We start from the raw sequence: 24,440 nt of genomic DNA on the forward strand, positions 1-24,440 counted from the left end.
AACTTGGTGACCAAGATGAAGCTTGGGCGCCACACAGTCAAGTCATGCACTGAGTATCTGCGTCAGTGACTAAAGGCAAGAAGAGTCGTCTGAAGTTTGGAATTCCCATGGTTTGGAGGGAGCCGACATCAATAGCTACTTCTGGGCTATTGATGTGACTGGGATCAACAGAAAGAACCGAAGCAGCCTCAAGTATCCTGACCGTGAATCAGCACGTCGTCCTGTAGCTCACTGTGATGAAATTCCAGTACCTGTCTTTGTAGAAGTTCCTGACATCAGTGACAAAGATTCCTCCAGTGTGGTTTTAATGATGATGCTCCACATCCTTTTTCCCAAAAGGAGCTAAATGTTCAGGTTTCCTGAGAATCTGGGATCACTGAGTGATGAGCAGGTGGAGAGATTCCATCAGGACATAAAAGAGATGCAGACCAGGTATCAGGGACGCTGGGATGCAGTCATGATGGCTGATTACTGTTGGACTCTGAAGAGAGACATCCCTGCTGCTGAGCATTCAAGGGGTTCATAAAAACAGAAGTTCATGTCCTGAATTTTGCACAATGATAACGTAACGTTCTAATTTACATGTACTTACCTTTCTCAATTAACATAACGTAACATTTAACTAATACATTCTGTTAGAAAACTATTTTTTATCTCCTAAAACATTTTTTGGATGAGAAATATTAAAGAAAATCAACTGATAATGTCACAAAATTGTAATCAATCTAGTCAGAAGATCGGATTTTTCAAAATCAAATTAGCATAAAAACCTGACCTGACTGAGAAAAATGGATGTCATTTTTGGATTCAGCGGTGCTAAATGGTCGTAATTCAGCTGAAAAAACACAGACAACTTTCAAAAATGTCTTTTTTTGTAACCCAGTGTAATCACCCAATCTGCAAATCTCTCACCCACTCCTTTGCACCCTTTAAAAACTCTCTCTCGCACTCTTTAAACACTGTCTTGCTCAGTTGAAGAACTTTCCCATTACTTTACAAGCAGCTTAGTTTTTGATAAGCTGCAGATGTTGAATTGATTAAAAGGCAGACCAGAGAGAAGCCCATTACAGTTGTCTAATCTGTTTGTGACAAATGCATGTATTAGTATTTCAGCATCTGCAACAAATAAAAAAGTCAATTACATGATTACATGACTTTTTAAAATCAAGCTCAAGGTTTATTAAATTGTCCTTGGGCTCAACACAAAAAAAAGAAGCCAAAGTGAGCCATTATTTGTTTGTTGTTGTTTTTTTGTTTGTTTTTTTGTTGTTTGTTTTTTTTGTTAGGTCCAATTACAATCATTTCTGTTTTATATGAGTTTAATTGCAGAAAATGATTTTTCATCCAGCTGTTGATAATATTAATGCCGTTCAATAGTATCTGAGTGGGTCTGAGATGATCAAAAGGCAGCGATAATTGACATTGTACATTCCATTTCTGCATGATATGACCAAGAGGAAGTAAATATAAATTAAACAAAAGTGGACCAAGGTTGGAACCCTATGGTACTCCATACTGTAAAGGAACTTTACAGGATGAGCAGTGGTCCGGTGAAACAAAAACATCCCTCTTACCGAGTAATCCTGAACCTTTCCAAGCCAAAGCCTGAAAGTCTCACCCAGTGTTGGAGCCTTTGGAGGAGAAGACTATGATCAAATGCTGTGTCAAATGCTGAACTTGGTTCTGAGAGCACAAAAATACATAATTTGACTGAATACAAGTGAATACGGAGGTGATTTACAGCTCTAACAAGCGTGGTCTCTGTGCTTTGTGCGCAAGTAATGGTTTTAAAACTTGTTCAGTTGAGAGAATTGAAATTTCTTTTTCTCTGTTAGTCGTGGGTTATGTTTGTAGTTTATGCAAATAGGCTGCAGTGAAATGAAGCGTAGCCTGTACAGCTACTCAAAAACATATTTGCATTACAAATACACCAAACTAATGATGCTGGCTTCCTCTTCCTAAGAATGATTGAACTAGACCATCGACCTAAGTATAAGTCCAGTGTAGTGGGTAACTAATAGGATGTAATCACTAAAACGAGGAAGCTGAATCACTAAATGCAGATGAAACTCTGACCACGATGTTCTCGTGGATCTTTGTCTTCACTACAGCTGCTTTAGTTGGTAAGAAAAGTTAATTATTTACACACTATGTAACTTTTCTGGAGGAGGGTACATCACTTGTTTGTCTCCATGCAGATGACATTGCTTTGCCTGAAATATTCCACAGTATGTACGGCATTTAAGTTATCTATTTGGCATTTGAAATAATTACAGTACCTTTAAAAACATGCATTCTTACAGTGGATGGACTTCTACACACATCTGATCTGCAACTAGGCCTAATGATGTCTCCTGTTTGTTTCTTTAGATGGCTAAATTTAATACTATACTAGGGAACATTACAGGCAAAACAATAACATGATATCAAACAGGTGGTGGAAATGTTACATATTAAATTATAATTTTAAAATGAAATGTGTTTCTAATTGTTATTTTACAGATATTTGCTATCAGGAAGTCATAGATTTATCTGTTCAGAAGGGAAGTTCCATCTCCATTCCATGTGGTTATTCTTCACAGTTCACCAGTGATAAAAAATACCTTTGTCTGTGCAAAGATTATTATTATTATTATTATTATTATTATTATTATCCCCGGTACTGCAAAAGTGCTTTGTTTGAAACAGATGAACTGAGTACATCAACAAAATATTCAATCTTAGATGACAAGCTCCGACATGTTTTCACTGTAACTATCAGAAACCTGACTGATGAGGACACATGTTTTTTGTGTGGGGTCAAAAATCGTTGGCTTATGGAAGTATCTCTACAAGTCCTAGGTACAATATTGCAATTTTCATCATAAAATTACAAACAATTATTATTTGTTTACATCAATTATGACAACATTTTTAGATGCACCAAGTTTATATGTGGACCAGCAGAGCATAACAGCTGTTCTTGGAGGAAGTGTGACTGTCACATGTCACTATGCAAAGAGAAGCTCGTTCAAATGGTGCAAGCTTGGCAGCAAATGTATCTCAAAGTCTGGGGAAATGGATGGCATGGAAGTGATCATCAGCACACAGTGGGAGATGGCCAATGTCACCTTGAAGGAATTGAAAGAGAAGCACAGCGGATGGTACTTCTGCCAAAATGGTGGCTTTCAGATGCCAGTAAATCTCACTGTAATGAGAGAAATAACAACTGCTGCACCCACAACAACTGCTGCACCCACAACAACGCTCTATGTTACAAGTAAGACACTGGTAATTAAAAGTGCATATGACAGGTTTCAATGCATTTTCTAATTCTGACTTGGTTTGGTGGGAGAGTACCTGTGGTGAATATTTATCTGTGTTTTACATCAGTCAGAGGCAATTTGTGGGGAAAAAAAATGTTGAAAGGAAGTGTACAAAAATGTAGGAAGTAGAAGTGAATGTAATACTTCTACCTTTGTCATTAACTTTGAAAATTCCACCCAAAATCGTGAAAAACTGTGAAAATATACCCACAAGGAAAACTTTTTTTTATGGTAGTTTAAGTTTCTCTGATGTAAAGTGCCTTGAGAGCCTTGAAGGTAGAAAAGTGCTTTATAAAAATGTGACCATTTACTATGTTAACAATGTTTTAGTAATATGAGTAGTCAAACCTGTCATATGCACTAAATATTTTTGCACATAAGTCATAATTATACTATTTTAACATTGGATTAGATTTGACAGAATTAAATACACGTGAACCATCTACAACTATTGGCACATATACAATGATTGTGAGTCAACCTGTAAATTCTAGCACATCCATGACAACGGAAATAAACCTACAACCAAACCAAAAGTCAGTAACAACGATTATATTATAGTGTTAATATTTTGACAGTAAAATAATTGTTTATTTTCTCTTTGTCTACAGTTCAACAAAAGTAATTGTCATTATAACAACTATAACAACACTGGTTCTCTTAATTTTTTTCATTGCTGGTGTTGCTGCTTGGAAAATGACAAAATCCTGTAAGTATTTGTGTGTATATATATATATATATATATATATATATATATATATATAATATATATATATATATATATATATATATATATATATATATATATATATATATATATATATATATATATATATATATATGTATGCTTGGAACTTGATATTTCATTGTTTATTAGGCAAGAGCATTTTCACAAAGTCTCACACTGCAGAGGTATGTCATTCTTCTCTATCTCTTTCTTGTTCATACTTGGAGTTGTGTTTTGTTTCATTCACACATGTTAAAAAATGATCTTTTTACATATTTTAGTCAACAGTACCTGTACGAATCAATTTCAATCAATCAAAGCTTGAACCTGGTAAAAATAACCCCTCAAATTATATGAAAAGTACTTTATAGTCCAGTCAAAGTCCTGCTGTCAAATGTACTGAAGTAAAAGTAAAAAGTACCACTGTAAAATGTACTTAAGTAAAGTAGAGATACCTAAAAATTTGGCTTAAGTACAGTACTTTACTACTTGTACTTCGTTACTTTCCACCACTGCCTTTTGCACAACATTTATTGAATGTTAAGTTTCCGTGTGTTGTTTTTGTCGATCTATAGGCCCCACAGACTGTAACGGACCAAAATGTGCTTTACAGTGATATTGTTTTCTCCCAGAAGCCCTCAAGCAATGATAAGGTAACTAGAGAAGAATTACATCTTATGGGTGGTATAGGGACTGGATCAGTGGACACTGTCCATGTGCTCTATAATGTAGTTTCACACTTTAACCAGCAGGGGCACAGTGCCTCCCCTGCCTCTTTATCTGATAATGACCACAGTTTATTCCAATAGGTTGAACTGTGTGTGATATACTCCAATATTGTAACGCAGGACAGATCTCCACAGATGGTAAGCAGTGGGAAACCAAAATGCTGACTGCTTCATGAGAATGTTTCTGACCTGAAAACATGCATCTGTTACTTTTTTTAGACAAGCCAAGCAGAGGAAAGTGTGATCTACAGCACAGTCTCCAAATAGTGAGAGAGTAGTTCCCATAACTTAGTGGGATGGGAAGTGAATACAAAAGAGACTGAAACTATCATTTAAATGTGTAATGTGTAACATTTCTGGTGGTGTGGCTACATCTGCTTGTCTTCTTGGAGATGTTAATTACTTCTTTGCCTGGAATGTTCCACAGCAGAGCATTAAACATGTTTGTCTTGCATTTATTCAATCACAGGTGTTTTTATTGCTCAAAATGAGCAAACATACATCCTCTCCACAGATGTGACCTGTGAATATGCCTGTGGTAGTCACCTGCTTGTCTCCAAAGAGACAGATACATTTAATGTCATATTTAATGTCATGCTGTGGAACATTCCAGACAAAGCAATGAAAATTCCATGGAAACAAGAAGACTAATTAATAATTCTTAATGGGAAAATTCTGTCTATATTTGCTTAAATATCTTCTTAACAACAGACCAAGAGAAAGCCTCATAATAAAATAGTTTTAAATGTAACCTTCAAATGTGCCTTGGAGTCTTTTTTTCTACCTTTCCCAGCTGGATAGTGATCTTCTCATGTCTCTGCCCTGCATTTTTAACACGTAAGCCTAGATGTTTAAATTATGCAGTGCTCTGACCCATTTTTGTTGGCTCTTCTGAAATGCACCAAAATCCCCTATGTAATGTTTATAGACAAATGTAGACATTTCTGTACCAACAGTTTAGTGTAAGACCATACGCTGTATAAAGAAGTGGCCTAAGTGAGTGTGACGTCACCCACAGCCTTCAACTCCAGTTAAATGAAGCTCATCGAGGCTAGAGCAGCTACAGGGAGAATTTGGAGCAGAGTTCTATATTTGGAATTCCAACCGCGAGTATCATAACAACCAAAGAGTTGATCTGGTGCGAGGCTGTTGAAGAAAACGTCCCTTCCCGCCCGCACCAGTGGTTTATAGGGAGCAGGTGCTTAGCAACTCTATCAATTAAACCTGTTGCTAACACTTGCAGGAACGATCTCGGGAAAAAGGCACCTCATTTTTAAATGTTCATATCTTGTATGAGCGGGTTAATACAAACATTTTAAGATCAAAATGATGAGCATGACAGGAGTAGTTACAGAGAGAGGGATGATGTAAAGTGAAATGAAGACAGACACACAGACATACTCACTTCCTGTTTGGGGCCTGACGGTTAGTGGGCTACCTATGTCTATTTAAGTATTAGCCTCATTCCAGTCATGGGGAGTGCCATTGTCATTTAGGTTGTATTATTTTACATGGAGCTGTCGATCTTGACAGCAAATACGTTTTACGAGACAGAGCTGTTTTAAAGCCTCCAGAGAATCGGTGCAGTGTTGACTTGTTGGTCACATGAACGCAGAACATTTTGCACAAATGAAATGAGCCGCAAACTTTTCTTAAATTCTTAAAAGCTTATTTTTCACTTATTTCCACATAGGCTGGATATCTATTATTTATTGCATATTTTCTAATATGGAAAATTAACATTCTGACAAGATTGAGTGTACCATTATCAAGGTGGCCAAAAACCACTGTCATCTGATGCTCACCTAAGCACGTTTGGGCCTGGTTAGGCAAGGGAAGTTTAATTTTACAGCACAATTCCTGCACAAAGTAATTCAAAGTACTTTACAGAATAAGAAAGACATTAAAATCACAATACAACAAATCAGTCAGTACTTGGAAGGGAGACCAGTGCACATACCTGGTGCAGCAGTGGGTTTAAAGCAAATCACCATTGTGTCCATAGGCAAAACATTTCACCCCTGTTGCCTAGAATAAAAGTGATGGGGTAGAGTAGATTGCTACTGAGTACTTTTATAATGTCTGTGATGCAGAGGTAGTAACTATACATTAATAGATATGTTAAAATTGACAAAGATTCTATATATCATTGTTCCTCAATTGTATCTGTACCCTAGAATTTACAAAGAGGTCAGTTTTGTGTCATGCAGTCTCTGTGGCTTCAATGTCAAAATAACTTTTTTTTTTCATCCGTTATGACATAAAAGGAAAAAGGAAGCACTGGATCTGTTCTTAAACTGGTGCACTCTCTCCACAACTTCACTTTTTCACGATGACTGTTTTTGTCACATTCATTTTGATCTGTGCTGGACTCTCTGGTAAGGAGATATATTTATATATGTATATATTTATATATTTATATCTGTCTATCTGTCTATATAAAATGATATGTTTTATTCCAGGCATTCACAGTGTAAAAACAGTTGGTCACATAATGATGGAGGCTGGAGGCACTGTCCACATTCCATGTCAATATGAGACACATTACATAGACAATGTGAAGTATCTGTGCAGGGGGGCTACGTGGGCATCCTGCAAATATCAAATCTGCTCTAATCACCCTGATTCTCCAAAGTATTCTATTAATGATGACAAAACCCAAAGAATCGTTACCTTTACTGTTAAGAGTCTAGAAGTTATGGATTCTGATACTTACTGGTGCAACATTGAAAAAACAGGAACAGATGATGGGAAGAATTTTCAACTGTCCATCACCACAAAAGGTAAGGTGCTTTTATAGGATATACATTTGACTCTTGTTTTGCGGTTTAGGCATTGTAAAAGACCAGCTGGTTTTTTTCATACATCAGTTTTTGTTGTTTTGTTATTTTTTAGGTGAATCAAAGCTGTCAGTGGATTCTCAGTTGGTTTCAGGATACTTTGATGGCCAAGTAACCATCAAATGCAAGTACAACGGTCCTGGTGAAAAAACGTGGTGCAAAGTTGATGGTACTTGTACATCTGGAGATACAAAGGTATCCATAGACACGCATGTTGCTGGGGTGTTTGCGGTCACCATGACTGGACTACAGACACAGGACATTGGCTGGTATTGGTGTGGGCTCGGAAACCTGCAGATGCCAGTGTTTTTAAGTCTAGCCACAAGACCAACCACTAGTAAGCAAAAAATCATAGTACACGTTTTAGCTATGCATTGAAGATGTGTTTCTATATACGAATATTTTGTTATTAATCAGCCACAATTGCAACTACTACAACTATGTCAACAGTTGAAACAGAATCAACTCCTGTTTTTTCCACACACCAACCCGGAAACAAGAGGTCAGTCAGTGCCAAGATTACACAACTTTTTTTTTATGTTTCTTTTTTATTTACTATTTATATTGTAGACTCTGACTAAATGCACCGAAATTGAATGCACAAGTGTGGAATGTAGCAAACAAAAAGTAAACTCAAAGTAACTACAGATTTTAGATGTTTAAAATAGCCTTTGCTTTGACCACTGCTTTGGAGTCTTGGCTTTCCTTGACCCTGAAATTACTGACACTAGTTACTTCATTCTAAAGATAATTAAGAGAAGGCTTTGCTGCATAATTCCATCTATCTTAGTTCATAAATTTGATGTATCTGTATCTAAAATGTATAAAGTAGTAACCAAGAAAAACAACACTGAATGTGTGTTCAAATGTGGGTTCAAACTTTTGACGAGTAGTGTATGTTTAAGTTGATAGCTATAAGAGGGTGATTTTTTGTTTTTTTGCTTTTTGTAGTATCTCTATTTACATCACAGCAGCTGTCATTGCACTGGGTGTGCTGATACTCATTATCATAGTGTTGTTGTTCACCTGGTGCAAACTGAAAAGAAAAGGTACGTTTATACTTGAAATAGTTGATATTTTGTTTACTATTGAGTGAATTACAAAAACATTTTTTTACTTATAGCAAAGAAGACTGAAGGTGAATCACCATCATCTCCAGAGGTGATCTACCATAGGAAAATTGCTTTTTCTAAATTTCAAGCTTTTCAAAATGTAGCTTTTATTGTACATTTTGCTGAGATGTGTGTTTGATGGGGTGTATTGCCAATGAGTTTTACTAGTAATGTTTTGTCTTGGCTACTTTTCCTGTAGTGTGTGGATTACCCTGTATATGGTAATGTCACAAGGCCAACGTCACACCAGGTAGGCAATAACGGTTAAAATATATCACTACATATACTGTATAAAGCCATATGTCATCAATCATGTTCTTTTCTCCAGAATACAGGTGCTGCTAAAGACGTGGAAGTATTGTACAACAGTGTTAGTTTCAAAAAGCAAACTTTAAAACAGGTACATTTCCTTCTAAACTCACAGTTTCCAAAAAACGTTAAGTGTCAACATAATTGCTCAATTTGTACTTTTGCATTGTAGGCTGCAGTTAAAGAAGAGGATGTTACGTACAGTACGTTGGCTAAACAATCATGACTGTAACTTACTGGTTCTTACAGCACGGTTACAAACTATCAGCATATTTATCAATAGTCTTAATAATAATCTTGTGTTGTACTTTTAAGAGGCTCATTGATTCTGAAGAGGAAGTTGAACATTGCTGTAAGATTTGTAGACTGTGTAGTGCTTAAGACTTTTTAACATTTGCAACTATAGATTACATGATGAATATATGAAATGTAGGCTATCGGTTTGATTTTGCATGCATGTTAATAGTGATACTTCCTTCCTTTAATAAATATAGTATTTGTGATGCATTGTGCATAATCGTGCTTACAGAAATCAGGGCCTATGTTTTTGCCCAGTCTTTCACTCACACTCTTGCAAACACTTGTGTCGTGTATAATAAATGCATATAGTCAAGCACTGTCTCAGGCAGTGACCACAGGGGCACTAGAGCATCCATGTCTTGGGTCTGTCTTGTGCTAGCCATGCTGTTCCTGTTGGGATTCAGTTCCAGCCAGCGAAAGGCTTATCCTTGGAACTTTTTTTTTTTTTTTTTACATTTTTTACATTTTTACATTTATTGGTAGTAGTAGAGTGGCAGTGCTTAGTAATAGTCATTACCATAACATATTTTAAATAGCAAAAATAAAATAGAGAGAAAATAAGGCAGGTAAATAACAAATAAAATTAATGATTGATTATCAGGAAAATGTCTCAGCAATTAGGATATATATAAGATATATATATATATATATATATATATATATGTATGTATGTATGTATGTATATGTATGTATGTATTGCATCTATATGTATTGCATACATTCAATGCTTTACCTTTTTATTTTGGCTACCTAGCAGTGCATTGAGATAATATTTAATTTCAATTATGAATTCTGGAAATCTTGGCTCCTTTTTGACCATTTTGATTCATTAATGTGTTTTGTTTTTTCTTTGTTTTTTTTGTGTTGTTGGGTTTTTTTTGTGTTTTTTTTTTTTTTGTTGTTTTTTTTTTTATTTCCAAGTATAGGAGAATTACATAATTTTTTTTCCTATTTCCATTTTATCACTAATTTAGAATAAAATTCAAAGAAAAGGTGTGTTTTGAATTCGGGGAACATGTTACAAAATTACATGTTACTTCCTTAGTTTTACTATACAAGCAGAAACCAACCATAGTGGGTTAAAGATGTGAAATGAATTTGTCAATATTGTCAAGGTCTTGGAATATACCTTAACATTCAGAGGAACAGATTTTTTTTTTACTATGAGAAATTCCTTTTCAGGGGTCAATAGATTTTTTTCCTTTTTTTTTTTTTTTTTTAAAGAAAGTCAGAGTAACAATGGAAGTCTCCATTTGAATTTTGATATATCTATTGCTCCATAGAAGTATTTCCATGGGAAATATTGTGTTTGTATATGTCAGTCTAAGAGAACTCCTATGCTGATTAGTTCTCTAGGCTGTATTATAATAAGGCCTACCTCATGGACCCAGCGAAATACAAGAGCCAAAACAGAACATGATGATGGGACAGTGGTCTTGGCTGGAACCTATACCTTGAAGAAAAGTATTTGTTTTCTTTTGGAGTGTATGCCGCAGCAGATTGAACATTATCGGCCTGTTTCTTTAAATGTTTGTGCTCAGGCGGCCCGTGGCTACTCGGGGTCCTTGAACATTATCGGCCTGTTTCTTTAAACGTTTGTGCTCAGGCGGGCCGCGGACACCCGGGGTCCTTCAGTGTGGGCTGTGAGAGCGGTGCAGTCTCCTTCAGCTCGCCCTCCAACCGGTGACGCCTCCCTCTGCCGTGCAGTGTGAACAAGATCTGCAATAAAGTCACTTTCGTGCGCACTTAGCTCAATTTATATCAGGTAAGAAGCTCCAGTCTAGCCCTTATGTGTGTGAGTGTACTTTATAGAGCAGGCAGCCCTTCTGTGCGCACTGCCGGCGCCGGTACAGCACTTTAGCATGTTAGCTTAGCCAGCTCAACATGCACTCTGTCACATGTGCAAATATCCAATAACGCCACTCAGGAACGGCCACAATTGTCTTAAAGCAATGGTTTATCACATTGTTTTTCCTTGGCCTTTTGATTGTGTGGTTGTGCGCTGACATCGGCGTGTTTTTCTTGTACTTGTACAATTGGATTGGCAATGAACACATTTGAGTAATGAGGACAGGCATGTGCCACGCCTGGCTGTGCCAGCCACCTCCTGTGGACAAACGGGTTAATAACTGCACAGCTTACGGAGCAGCAACATGGCTCCTCTGTCACTAACCTTTCTCCTGACAGAGCCACCGGCCACCCGGAAACACTTCACACTGGCAGGATGTCTTTTCTAATGGAAAAGACAACTGTACAACCCAGAGCTAGTGTGCTCTGGGTTGTACAGTTGTGTAATTAAGTATAATAGGCCTCGCCATCCAGAGCATTTGACCTTAGACGGTGCCAGTTTGCATTAGTCTGTCTGTACAGTGTTAAACCTATTGACATGTTAGTGTAACACTCGTTTATGGCTGTGTTTCAGACACAATGGCAGTGCCTCCTGCATATGCTGACCTGGGCAAGGCTGCCAAGGACATCTTCAACAAAGGCTATGGTACTTTTCAGACTGATGTGTTCATATAAGGCATTGTCTTTGAACTTCATGTTAAGTCTCTGATGGTTTCTAGGCTTTGGTTTGGTGAAACTTGATGTCAAGACAAAGTCAGCAAGTGGAGTGGTAAAGTCATTTTGTTTTTCTTGTGTAATAATCTTGATGTATAATGGTCATTTAACAATTTAAATTATTCCATTATTGATTTGTGACTTTTTCTTGCATTTGTCTCATAAAACAACACAGCTTAATCTGTCCATGTTATTCTTTGTCTAATAATATATTGCATTCTGTCATACCAAAAACATTTGTTAAGATTGTCTTTGTCTCTCTTTGAAACTCTCTTGCAGGAATTCAAAACATCTGGTTCCTCTAACACTGATACCAGCAAAGTGGCTGGCACCCTGGAAACAAAATACAAGAGGGCAGAATATGGTTTGACCTTCACTGAGAAATGGAACACTGACAACACTTTGGGGACGGAAATCACAATTGAAGATCAGGTAAGTGCTCCAATTCAGTTTTAAATCTGGCTTTAATTGGCAACATAATTTAGTTCAAATTTTCAGTTTAAATTTTTTGTGACAGATTGCCAAGGGACTGAAGTTAACTTTTGACACCACCTTTGCACCAAACACCGGGTAAGTGTCTGTGTGAAATTATGACTAGGGCATATGCATTTTGACTCTGCATAGTGGACTACCCATGTTGTTCGCTTCCGTTTGTGTAATACTTGTAACATGATCCATGCTGCACATGCTCCTGACAAGTGTAGTGACTGGCCATGTGATGCAGTCCCAATATGGAACTAATTTGTGGCCAGTCTCCTTGTCTTGACTTTGGCTAATCTGTTTCCAATTTAAATTTTAATAGAAGTGCATTTACTCAGATATTTGTTCTTCACAGCAAAAAGAGTGGCAAAGTGAAGACTGCATACAAGCGCGAATATGTGAACCTGGGCTGTGACGTAGACTTTGACTTTGCTGGTCCCACCATCCACGGCGCAGCAGTCGTCGGCTATGAGGGCTGGTTAGCTGGTTACCAAATGACCTTCGATACCGCCAAATCCAAAATGAGCCAGAACAACTTTGCCATTGGTTACAAGACAGGGGACTTCCAGCTGCACACCAATGTGTAGGTGTACCACTGGTTTATATTGTCACACATGTGATTTTTCAAAGTGAACCATGTGTGAAAACTGCTATATTTCCCTATGACACAGGAATGATGGAGCAGAGTTTGGTGGCTCCATCTATCAGAAGGTTAATGATACTCTGGAGACAGCAGTCAGCCTGTCATGGACCGCTGGAAGCAACAACACACGCTTTGGTATTGCTGCCAAATACCAGCTGGACAAGGATGCCTCTATCAACGTAAGAAGAGGGAGACAATGTGTTTGTTGCCATGTGTAAAAGTGCTAGAATTCAACTATTTTTTTTCTTCTTTTCCCAGGCTAAAGTGAACAACAGTAGTCTGGTTGGTGTTGGCTACACCCAGTCTCTCAGACCAGGTATGTAACAGTAACCTGGGATTTAACACAACTCTCCAAGGTAGTTTTTTGCACAAGATCAGTAAGCACATATTGTGGTTGCACTGTCAATGCCAAAACTGGCTGGGGACTGAAAGTAAATGGGACTGAAATACTGTATGTATGTAACCTTAACATTGCATTTCAGCTTGAGACTACTTTGCATCAGTGGTAATTTGCGGCTTACTCTGTACACAATATTTATAGTTCAACAGTGAAAAAAATCTAAATTTATTTAAAACTGCGATCAGTAGTCCAAACTACTACTAACGGACCAACGTTTGATATGAAAAAGGAAGACCTCTAAACTTAGCATTCATGTTAACTTTGTTGTCTGTACAGGTGTGAAGCTCACCCTGTCGGCTCTGGTGGATGGAAAGAACATCAACGCTGGAGGACATAAACTGGGGCTGGGCCTGGAGCTGGAAGCCTAAACTGACACATGCTGAAAGGGACGAAGGAATATCAGAATCTGGCCTTAAGTATGTCTAACTTCAACCAGCAAGAGATCACGAAGAGGAGGGTTCAAGGCTATAGCTCTAACCATGTGTACTATTTACTTAAGTTGATCTCCTTACCCCTCTGTTTTTACCTTTTTAGATGAATTGTCAGTTTATATTATTTATGAATCACGTAACTGTGTTTGTCCAGCACTGCCATAAACTCAATACATAAGTTTACCTGTCGTCTCATTTATTGGTATCTTCAACCACTCCATTTTGTTTGTTTATACAATCCGTTGTCTGCAACCATGACATCTGATATTCCTGTGTCTCTCCACAGCATTTATCCAGTATGTTATTACTTTGCCCTTGTCTTTGTGTACACTAAAGCTCTGTAGTGTTCTGTTTGAATCAGCCACAGGGGCACGCTATGCTCCACTCTGGCCTCTTTCCTCAAACTAGATGGTTTTGAGGTTTAGCTTTAAGCTTAGTCAGAAGGTCAGTGAGAAATCTTGGCTGGCCAAGCAGAACTGTTCTTTCACCAAGTGGGAATAAGTCATTGTACACAGCAATGCCAAATGTTTGTAAAGGGAGTCAAATGCTGCTTCTAAGTTTCTGTACTGGGCGCAATCACGCCCACACCGGTATCTTGGAGGTCCTTCTGTTTTAAGATTTCAATAAAGTCTTGAAATTCAACAACTACTTGAGTAATGGTATTAAGTATGCACATGATCAGTAAACCTGCAGTGATTTCTTTATTATGTCATTATTACTTTATTAACTTTATTCATTTATTCCTTGCCAAATAATCTCTTCAATGCATTTATTTATTTAATATAATTTTATTTCTCTATTTACTCTTGTCTATCTCATAAAAATTGTTTATTTCATTTTATGTTTTTTTTTTTTTTTCCTTCTATAGACATATTAACATATTGACAGCAGTACACAAAAGGAAAAATGTATCTAAATATCAGGAAAATTAAAATATAACAACTGGCAAATAGATACTTCAATAACACTAGACAAACTGAAAAATAAACATAAACTGACCAATACCTGACCAGTTGAGCAAACCCTCCCCAGACCAGGCTGGAGAGCAGCCAAACGTCTTCACACCTACAACTTCGGATTTTACTATGGATCAGATCTGGATGACTGAGGGATTACGCAAAATCACTCATGTTTTGTTTTGGATTTTTTTTGTTTGTTTTGGTCTTTTGTCTTGTCTACAAACTGTCCCATTATGTCTTCTGTCTTGTTATTTGAATCACTGTCTTTTTATTAATATGTCTTTATGGACCTACAATCTTGTATTTAAAAATGCTTAACTTGTATGTCTGCCTGGTGTTAAAAAGTATGCTTTAAGCATAACGCATATGACAGATTCAAAGATTTGCTGAGGCATTTTTGCCCACATGTGTGTGCCATGATGACTACAGATATAAGTACAAAACATGTTTTTCATTAATATTCTATTGAATCTTGACCAATAGCAACCAGTGTTTGGAATGGAATAACAACATGTCCAACAAACCTTATGGAAGCATCTGAATAAATAATTTGTATATGATTTTAGATTTTTACTTATTTTTACTGGAATTTCATATGACAGAATTCCTTGTAGTGGGTGTATCAATTTCAAAGACAACCTTATTCTTCAATTGTTTTTTATTAATTTATCAGCAGGCTTTGCTACACAATCTTTAAAACATGCACACTTCCTGTTTTTTTATTTACATACAATTATGCATTTCATATTTTTAAGCTGATGGTAAATGATTACTTATTCAGGCATTATATTGCTTTTCACAGTGTCCACTGCCCTGAGCTTGTGCTTTTGCAACAATGTATTATTATTTGCCATCTAGTGTTCAAGAAGAATGTTGCATTATTTTATGTTCAGTTTGAGATCCAGCAACCAACAAATGCATAATTCTTGGTTTCACTCTAGCTCCTATTGCTCCCAATAGACCACTCTCTCTAAACAAACTATATCTTACCTTACCTGATCTGAAGACGTGTTACTTTCATCTGAGACATTTCCTTTGTCCTTCAAATCATGTTTTAGTTGTGCGCTGACTTCTTTTAAATTCTGCTCTTTTTCTGTTCCCCCTGTAACCTTTTCATCGATATTTTCTTGCTCATTCTCCACAGCTCCCTTAGAGCCCTCCTCCCCTTCACCTCCTTGTGATTCTATGTTATCCTGCTGACTGTCACGCTCCTGCTCAGTATCTTCCTGTCCACTGTTTTTACTATGGTGACTTTCTTCTTGACTCCCTCTTTTGCTACACAGTTGTCTCGGCATCACCAATGTCTCTTCGGGGTCTTCGAATTCAGACAGGATGATTTCCCGCGTGGTCTCAGTGATGATCTCCTCCACAAACTTGTACTGGGGCTCGGGGCGGCGGTGCAGGCCTCCTGGTCTGTTGACGGAGGGCAGGGTGTAGACCGGAGACTGGTGGTAGATGTAGGGCAGAGACACTGGGCTCTCCGTCACAGAGGAGAGACGTGCTTCCTCACCACACAGAAGTTTTCTACAAGAAAACAGAGGTACTAATACATGACAGAGAGAATACTTGCTTTTCAAGTGAACATGTGTCAAAATAGTTAAAGAGCACATATTATAACAAATCTACCTTTATGACCTTTTAACTATGTTATAACAGTCTCCCATTATCATTACCGTGTTGTATTTTGATTGATCAGGCAGGTTTGAGAAATGCTGCATTGTTTTGCAACTGTGATCTGTGCCCTTTCTGTCCTTGGGACAGACTTTTAAACCAAGCTCTTCAGATTGTAAATAACCCTCTGGCCACCCTGGCAGAGCCATGTTCAAACTTCTTCCCTCTGGTAGACGATATCACTCCATTATATATAATATATATAATATATATAATATGAAACCTTATGCCATGAGTTATAAGCTTGAACAATGCACTTTAAATTTTGATCTAGCTCCTTTAATATTTTTTGCAGTTTAAATCTTCTTTATCTTGTTTATTTCACAGTGTCAAAATGCTGTTTGTAATGTATGTCTATTGCTTGTCTATGTGGTTGTTTTTACATCCTTTTTTATGTTTGGTGCACTTTGGTTTAATGTGGTGCACTTTGAGCTCACTGTGCATGTTTGTCAATGTGTGTTAACTACAAATAACATATAAAATAACCTAACATAACCTATTTGAAGCTTGAATGATCATATGATGTCTGCCTTCTGGTTAACCACACCCACTGCTCAGTTCTTACTTGTCTTAATTTTTTTTTTTAAGTCTGCTTATAGGTCACACGGATGGAGTCATTTCCCATCAATAAAAACATGTAAATGAACAAACTGCAGCACTGAGGCCTCTCAGTTCTGCAGTTTTGAACAGGAAGTGAATGGAGCCATTTCTATTATTAGTCATACTAGTTAAAATATTAAATACATAGGCCTATGTCATTGTTTATTACTAAATACTGTCAAAATGCAAAATGCAGTATGTCTTCATTAATAACACGATAGATTGTGTTTTAATTTTTGCTTCATGAGGACAGACCCTGAAGAACATTGCTTTTAACCATGATTTATTGGTACAGGCATAATACATTGTTTATAAACCACTGATGCTTAATACTGTGCATGTGGCCTCATTCATTGATATAATTTACAAATCTGAAAATGCAGTTTGTCTGCAAACGATCACAAAGTCAACACTGTGAATATCTATATGGTCATATTCATGTCATTCATATTTTAATCCTATTATGTAAGGTCATGTTTTTACATAAGCACCATCATAAATGTTAAAGGTAATTATTTACACCAGACTCTCACTGCACTGAATTATATCATTTCGTTCTTATCCTGAAAATAAGTGTTACAAATCAGCAGCGTTTCAAAGAGGGAATAATCCATGAAGTTACTTGAAGGCTGTGGGCTATAACTTTGACAAGAGCAGCACTGCATTTGCATAAACCTGTCTTACCTGTAGGACAATATCTCCACATCCAGAGCCATCTTCACATTGAGCAGGTCTTGGTATTCCCTCAGGTAACCAGACATGTCAAATTTACAGTTTATGAGCTCGTTTTCAAGTCGTTTGATGGTGTCCTGGGGCAGAAGAAAAAATATGAGAGTTCATTCCAGGCCACTGTATCTTCTCTAAACTAAAGTGTGTGACTTTACCTGGTACTGCAGGAGGTCGTGCTTGTGGCGATCCTCTGCTTCACGGAGTTGCTTTTCCAGCGCCTCCCTGGTGCCTTTGGCGCTCTCCAGCTCCACATCCTTGGCTTGTAGTTGCCTCCTGTAATCGTTTATCTCATGCTGACTCGCCCTCAGACATTCCCTCTTAATCTCAGCCGCCTCTGTCAACTTGGCGAGCTGGGACGTGAATGTTTCCTCTACCTGCTGTGCGTCACGGCCCACGTGGCTCTCCAGTTGCGTCCTGATGTCTCTGAGTGCCGCAGTAACGCCGGGACTCCCAAATTCGCGCGCTCTATACTTTTCTTCCGTGTTTTGTATGGCTTCAAGCATGTCAGACACTTCCGCCCCGTGGCTCTTTTTGAGACAGTGCAGTTCCTCCACTAGAGCCTTTGCTTTCTTGTCCAGTTGCAGTTTGGCTTTGTATGCGTCATCTATGTCCCTCTTTATGACCGTGATACTGCGCTCAGCGTCCGACCTGCTCCTCGCCTCCTTCTCGTGGCGTTTTCTTAAATTGCAAAGCTCCTCCTCCAAATTGCAGTGCTCAATTTCAATTTGATGCTTTTGTTGAGTTATGTCCCGGACCAGCTGCCTGAGCCGCCTCAGCTCCGGCCCGTACTGCTCCTCCAAAGACAGCACGGACTGCGCTCTCCCCCGGATGTCCTTTATCTCCCTCTCCAGTAGTTGGTTGTGCTGTTCGAGCTGGTGCACCTTGTCTATGAAACCCGCGAGACGGCCGTTAAGACCCCGGAGCAGGTCTTTGTCATTCATTGTCACGGTGGATGCAGTTCTCTCCAGATCCAGTCCTCTGCTCGTGTCTGTTCCCGCGCGTTTGGTCTGACGCTGCAGAGACTCGCTTCGTCTATGCGGTATTATGGTGTCCATGATGTGCGTCGTATACGTAGGTTTAAAGTGTGAAATCCCGTTGAAGAAAGGATTCACGTGAGCTTTTATAGAAGCCCCTATTCGCTCGCGCAGCACATAGTCGCTGTCCGAGGTGCTGACCGGGGGAAACGCCAGGAAGCGCTCAAATGAGAGCCGCGCGCACAGCAGTGACGCACGCACACGCAGCGCACAGGCATCGTACATACTGAGCCCACCAGGGAGGTCAGAATCAATAACAATTTGTTTATGTGTGCTGTACATCCTGGTTCAGCTTGGGATTGACTTGAAGTCTGCAGACTACTTTACAAATGAGATAAACACAAGGCGAACCACAACGGTTTATCCAACAATCTTTTCTTTATTTAATCTACTGAGATTGAGAATCTAATTTTCAGGGCTCCAGAAGGATCTTTTTGTACATGTTTTTCGTGATAGGACAACACGACATGAGGAGAACATGCAAATAGCAAAAGGCCCCACACCGCCCAAATCAAACTTGGGACATTAGCTAGTTTAGTTTAGTGGTTTATTTTAACAGGGAACATGTGCAAACAGATTCATCTCATAAAACAGATGCTTCCCACCAGATTTAGCTAAAGACAGTTTCCATCCGCAGTCCCAGGACAGGTTCCAAACAATTAAAATGTATCCAAGTATCCATCCATTTACAATCAAACCTGCTTTCTTCCATTCTTTCATTTAAAAACATCACACTTCACATTTACACGTTTTAAAATTACTCAAATATTAGGTCAAAAATTACCATATAAGATATCACAAATCAGTGTTTACAAGTCTCTAAAAGGACGTTTCTAACAGCAGCAGTCCCTCAGGTCAGAGGAGAGTTTCATTTCATTCTTTAATGCTCTTGTATGAGAAGGCTGTTTGTGCAAAGGCTGAGCTACATCTGGGGAGTCTGTAGTTGTTGTGATCTGTGGACCTGGATGTTCTGGTGGTCTGCTGGAATCTCCTGTAGAGTTACATAAGCTCTGCCCTCCATCTGAAATTATGACATCAACAAACTCTAGAGTGTGTACCCAACTTATCCATGGGCTTCAGAATGGCAAAAAATTAAAAATGTTGCCATAGCAAGTTACAATTTAAAACAAAAATGCTACAATTTGAATGGTGAAAAGTCAAAATGTCACCAATAACATGAAACTGAAAGCTGTGAATTAAAACCAGCAGTAACTCTGTGTGTGTAACGTCTAGTGCTTGTTACTGTAAGTGCTTTTTGATGGCGAGGGTGAGGCCGTCGGCCACAGTGAGCATGCTCAGATCGATCCTCTCGTCCTTATGCAGCTTCTTATTCAGAGCATCAAGAGCTTTGGAGCTGACATCATCTTCAGCAGGATTCAGGACTCTCCCACTCCACAGCACCTGACAGAGAACAGCGTGCACTTTTATTGATCTATGTATTTTGGTTAGTATCAAGTTAATATTTTAAAGAGTTGTGTGCTTACATTGTCAATAGCAATAATCCCTTTGGTCCGAATCAGCTGTAGTGACTTCTCATAATATGTGTCATAATTGATCTTGTCAGCGTCAATAAAAACAAAGTCATAGGTCCCAGATTCGCCAGCAAGTAACAGCTCGTCTAAATGAAATAAACACATTAAATCAATATATTGAGTATGAAGAGACATCACACAACTAAATTCTGCTCAAACTGAAAACTTGTTTGATACTTGAGTCTAAAACAGTGGGTGAAAGTTTCATTATTTTGACCTTGTATATTACATAGTGACTAAAAATATGTATAAATGTGTAGTGTTGTTATGATACAAAAATTTCAAAACCTATTTAGGAACTAAGGATCAGACTCAGTATTCAATTTTGATACCACACCTCTTTTTTCAACAATAGGAAACACAATTGACACTTCTTTTATTAAAAACATAGTGGTAAAATCTATACCTATACAATAAATTCAAGCTAGATAACTTGTGAAACTTTCCACGTAGAGCAGGTCTGTCACAATAAATACTATATCAACTAATCGTTCAATATATGACAGATGGGACAATAGATTTTGGGGGTCAATATTTATCGTGGGAATGTTTTCTTTTGGATTTTTTTGTTATTTTTGTGTACTACAATAAGATTTTAGTTCAAGAGGGTCGAGTCAGCATACATGCACTTTTTAACAGACAGACAGCAGAAAATGTTATTAAAACACATTGTAGTAGTTCCTATAAAAACTGCGTCTCTGCTGTCTGAAAGTAAAATATCAGCTTTTATCTTCATTTTGTCTGGTAATGTAACTCAGTCATCTGTGGTGTAAACACAGATTCAGTCTATTATGTGAAATATCATTTTGTGTTGACTTTTATTTTAGATTTAAAAAAAATCTATCTCATTATACAGATTTGGTAATCTCCTAGTCAGTGTAAATAAAGGATATTAGTAAATTATAAATCAGTAATGGTATACAAATACTGACAATTCAAAAACTCACAATGTTTCTCCTCCCAATATTTATAAAAATGAAATCTGATTCAGGGACATGACTGCTTTGTGCTCCCATTGATTTAATATGGGGTAAACTTTGTTACAACAGTCGGCAACAGCCAGTCACCAGTGAGAAAATAAATAAATAAATAAAAAATACTTGTACGGTATATAAGTATATAAATATAAATTCCTTTGGATGTTTATTTCAATATTTGGGTTGTACAGAAGTCTGGTCTCCAATGAGAATGAATACAACTCAAGTGTAAAACTGTGACTAAGTCACAGCCAATTCAGCGCACAAACTGCCTTTTTTACTGTTATACACTATGGCTGTCCAGAGTTAGTATGACAGAGATTCAGGTGCATCTTCTTCAGCAAACCACACCTCACCTCAGCCACACCTCTAATTACCCAGAAGCCTTATTTATACTGGCCTATTTATATTTATACTGGTCCCCCTATAGGCCATAGCTCCCATCCTGGAAATGTTTTAACTACACACACTTGTTGACAACTCTAATAGAAATCACCATGACAGCAGAGTCAAAAAAAATAAATACATTTAAAAAAATCAACCATTTAATACATTTTTAATTTTCTATTTTTTCAAAAAGTCATGACCATTATGCAATGAGGCTGATGACACAACTATGTAGGAAAGCTAAAAATGTTGTACTTTTTGGTTCTATCTTGTATCCTGTCTTTCTCTGTGTGGGAATACCCTACTCACAGATGAGATCAAATATCTTGGACACTGCAGCAGTGTAAACTCTATGGCCAGGCCAATATGCCGATTGTGAGTTCCACATGTGCTCCAGCGATGTTATAATTGTACCTTTGAAATCCTTCTGCTCGCCCTTGTATACTGGGCACCCCTAGCGCAGCTACACAGAAAAGAGTTTGCCGAGTTTGACAGTGACTTACAACGACTCTTTGAGAATATTCTTAAATGTGCTGAACCTTTTGTAGTGCCAGTGAAATGTTTGTAAACTGTGGTGTGAGATCCTGTGTTGTCATGTTTAGATACTGTATTTCTTTGTTTATGTGTGTAGAACCATGAATCTGAATAATCTATTAATTTTAGACTAATTTTTTTACTATTCATTATGAACCAGATATTCTGTGTTCTTAATAAAGATGGAGTTGAACTGATCACTGTTCAAATGAGTATGTAGTTTCAATAATAATCTGCCTGTGATTGTGTATGGATTTTACTTTTACAGTCTGCACAAACCTTCACTCACCAAGAGTCTTAACTGCCTCTTGTATTCGCACCTCTATCTTATGTTCAGCACCGGCCTGGAGGGAAAAAGCACAAAGCAATTTGGGACTGTGAAAGTAAAGAAGCTGGGTTGGTTTGTAAGACAACTTGATTTTCCTGCTTTGCACTGCATTCCCGTTTCCTGAGCAGACATCTTTTATTGTCCTTTCTACAGCAGTTAGTGAAGACAGCCTGACAAGATGGGATTGACACTGTGCTATGGCCTGCACTAATGTGATCAGGCACACACATTAATCAATACTTCACCTCACAACTCTAAGATGACTGTAAATAGCACCAAAGTTAAAACCAGATTTTGAAATTAGGCCTAAGATTTTTACTCACTGACCACAATGAACATTCAGTCATTTTTAAACGTTAGCCAATTAGGAGTTGATCTAGGAGTTCATTTAAGCATATTATAATAGCATACGTTTATTGTAATGGACTAAAGTGCTTGTCCTCTTTCCAATCCAAGGTCATGCACTTTTCTGCTCTATTCTGCAGCCCTTATGAAATAAAACAAGAGCTCAGTTGATTCTATGTCTGCACAAAAATAACACAAATGTTGCTTACATAATAGTAGAATAAATGCAGGGTTATAAAAGTCTGTATGACAGATTTTTATTCTTCAATTCTGACTTAATTTTGTGTGATAATGCCTGTTGTAAACACCAATCAAGAAGCAGTTTGTATGTTTGTATTTTCAAATATGTTGAAAATTACAAGTGGAGTTATAAAATATATCAATGACATCACACTAGGGAGAACTGTATCTAAAATCAGGCACAATTTACCCTAAGAAACACATTTTTTCTGATACTTTAAACATTAATTCAACAAAATAAGGGTGTTTTCTTATAATAGGCTCTGTGCACAGCAGTGTGCTAGCTAGATCACTGTGTCTCAAGGCTAACAGTCACTTTTATTAAAATTGGAAAATATAAAACATAAATCCAACCTATTAAAATTCAAATAGGTCCACAGCCTGTCCACTGCCTTATCTTTTTAAATATTTATTCCTTTTAGAGTGACTCTGCAAAAACCTCACAGAGATAAACTAGTACACAACCAGTGAGGTAACCGGGGGCTACTGTGCACAGAGCCTGTTTTATTTGTCAAATCATAATGTCTGTGTAGGCCGACATTATAGGAGTCACGGCTTAGGGTACACCATGGTTGCTAGGTAACAGTTAGGGAATTTCCTAGTGTGACGACATAATTTCCAGGAAGTATAATTTGAAACCTAAAAAATGACTAAACTGGGAATAATATTGTAATTTCTTAAGTATAATCTTAACGTGTTTTAAGCAGTCCAACCTGTCATAAACACTAAGATTATGCATCAAATTCAAAGTGGCTGGTGTTACTAGTTTTATAAGTCATAACTCAAAACCTACAGCACTTGGCTTGTTGGGTAGCGCCATAATGTCCAGTTCTGATGATAAATGTTTAGATGTTTAGAGATACTCCCTTTATTCAGAATTACCACAGGGGGAATTTTCATGGCAGGACTGATTTGAGTGGGTTGAATGTTGATGGAACGCCTTGCTTATGCTTTATCACCTTTCCAAAGTGCAAATAACTGTGTTCCTTGACTACTAGTGATTACCTTTTAGTGCCATCTGGTGGGCACTTTGCAGATTACAGCTCTCCACCTCAAACCTCTCAAGATATCTACTACTATGGTAACCCAGCCGTAAACGTTATAGTAGCAATAATTTCACAAATGATAATTGTTGGGTTTTTTTTTTGTTTTTTTATCAAACTGTTTTATAGACTTATTTTAGTGATTTTTATTATGCAAAATCTCACCTCTCTGAAAAATGGTTTAGCAATATCAAAGTAGGTCTGATCAATTTCACAAGCAACCA

At 37.6% G+C, this 24,440-nt stretch overlaps 4 protein-coding genes and 1 long non-coding RNA gene across 5 annotated transcripts in view; 3 read left to right on the plus strand and 2 right to left on the minus strand.

The window, feature by feature from the left end:
* Positions 1 to 3,957: 3,957 nt before the first annotated feature.
* LOC129456848 (uncharacterized) lies at positions 3,958 to 4,670 on the plus strand. The gene is made up of 3 exons (XR_008648975.1): positions 3,958 to 4,014; positions 4,183 to 4,217; positions 4,608 to 4,670. It is a non-coding gene; the product is annotated as an uncharacterized LOC129456848 (long non-coding RNA).
* A 2,422-nt stretch (positions 4,671 to 7,092) lies between these two features.
* LOC117382879 (CMRF35-like molecule 1) lies at positions 7,093 to 9,412 on the plus strand. Its single transcript, XM_033980117.2, has 9 exons — positions 7,093 to 7,138; positions 7,223 to 7,543; positions 7,656 to 7,937; positions 8,018 to 8,102; positions 8,552 to 8,649; positions 8,724 to 8,761; positions 8,912 to 8,962; positions 9,041 to 9,112; positions 9,194 to 9,412. Exons 1-9 carry the CDS (start codon positions 7,093 to 7,095, stop codon positions 9,245 to 9,247), a joined length of 1,047 nt encoding a protein of 348 aa, XP_033836008.2. The 3' UTR covers positions 9,248 to 9,412.
* A 179-nt stretch (positions 9,413 to 9,591) lies between these two features.
* comtd1 (catechol-O-methyltransferase domain containing 1) overlaps positions 9,592 to 24,440 on the minus strand; it is an 18,077-nt gene continuing 3,228 nt past the window's right edge. Inside the window, exons 4-8 of the mRNA XM_033979590.2 lie at positions 24,382 to 24,440; positions 22,550 to 22,604; positions 20,315 to 20,448; positions 20,034 to 20,231; positions 9,592 to 9,601 (exon numbers count right to left, since the gene is read on the minus strand). The exon at positions 24,382 to 24,440 is cut by the window's right edge and continues 60 nt beyond it. Coding sequence (XP_033835481.1) covers positions 20,070 to 20,231; positions 20,315 to 20,448; positions 22,550 to 22,604; positions 24,382 to 24,440 — 410 coding nt within the window. The 3' untranslated portion in view covers positions 9,592 to 9,601; positions 20,034 to 20,069. The remainder of the gene's footprint in view (positions 9,602 to 20,033; positions 20,232 to 20,314; positions 20,449 to 22,549; positions 22,605 to 24,381) is intronic.
* vdac2 (voltage-dependent anion channel 2) lies at positions 10,940 to 14,482 on the plus strand. The gene is made up of 9 exons (XM_033979480.2): positions 10,940 to 11,086; positions 11,744 to 11,815; positions 11,889 to 11,938; positions 12,163 to 12,315; positions 12,401 to 12,453; positions 12,719 to 12,946; positions 13,035 to 13,185; positions 13,265 to 13,322; positions 13,683 to 14,482. Exons 2-9 carry the CDS (start codon positions 11,749 to 11,751, stop codon positions 13,772 to 13,774), a joined length of 852 nt encoding a protein of 283 aa, XP_033835371.1. The 5' UTR covers positions 10,940 to 11,086; positions 11,744 to 11,748; the 3' UTR covers positions 13,775 to 14,482.
* LOC117382506 (neurofilament medium polypeptide-like) lies at positions 14,998 to 18,883 on the minus strand. Its single transcript, XM_033979702.2, has 3 exons — positions 17,952 to 18,883; positions 17,752 to 17,876; positions 14,998 to 16,320 (listed from the first exon to the last, which is right to left on the minus strand). The coding sequence occupies exons 1-3, from the start codon at positions 18,849 to 18,851 to the stop codon at positions 15,783 to 15,785; spliced, it is 1,563 nt and encodes a 520-aa protein (XP_033835593.1). The 5' UTR covers positions 18,852 to 18,883; the 3' UTR covers positions 14,998 to 15,782.

Source organism: Periophthalmus magnuspinnatus, chromosome 15 (genome assembly GCF_009829125.3).
Source record: "Periophthalmus magnuspinnatus isolate fPerMag1 chromosome 15, fPerMag1.2.pri, whole genome shotgun sequence".
Lineage (NCBI taxonomy): Eukaryota > Metazoa > Chordata > Actinopteri > Gobiiformes > Gobiidae > Periophthalmus > Periophthalmus magnuspinnatus.

What these genes read in the sequence shown, in the direction of transcription:
- vdac2 (XM_033979480.2), top strand. Translation starts at nt 11,749, where the DNA reads ATGGCAGTGCCTCCTGCATATGCTGACCTGGGCAAGGCTGCCAAGGAC. An exon ending in TTCCAGCTGCACACCAATGT is followed by an intron (nt 12,947 to 13,034) that starts GTAGGTGTACCA and finishes CCTATGACACAG; the next exon opens with GAATGATGGAGCAGAGTTTG. An exon ending in ACAAGGATGCCTCTATCAAC is followed by an intron (nt 13,186 to 13,264) that starts GTAAGAAGAGGG and finishes TTCTTTTCCCAG; the next exon opens with GCTAAAGTGAACAACAGTAG.
- LOC117382879 (XM_033980117.2), top strand. Translation starts at nt 7,093, where the DNA reads ATGACTGTTTTTGTCACATTCATTTTGATCTGTGCTGGACTCTCTG. An exon ending in GTGCAAACTGAAAAGAAAAG is followed by an intron (nt 8,650 to 8,723) that starts GTACGTTTATAC and finishes TTTTACTTATAG; the next exon opens with CAAAGAAGACTGAAGGTGAA. An exon ending in AATCACCATCATCTCCAGAG is followed by an intron (nt 8,762 to 8,911) that starts GTGATCTACCAT and finishes CTTTTCCTGTAG; the next exon opens with TGTGTGGATTACCCTGTATA.
- LOC117382506 (XM_033979702.2), bottom strand. Translation starts at nt 18,851, where the DNA reads ATGGACACCATAATACCGCATAGACGAAGCGAGTCTCTGCAGCGTCAG. An exon ending in ACGACCTCCTGCAGTACCAG is followed by an intron (nt 17,877 to 17,951) that starts GTAAAGTCACAC and finishes CTTCTGCCCCAG; the next exon opens with GACACCATCAAACGACTTGA. An exon ending in GTGGAGATATTGTCCTACAG is followed by an intron (nt 16,321 to 17,751) that starts GTAAGACAGGTT and finishes GTTTTCTTGTAG; the next exon opens with AAAACTTCTGTGTGGTGAGG.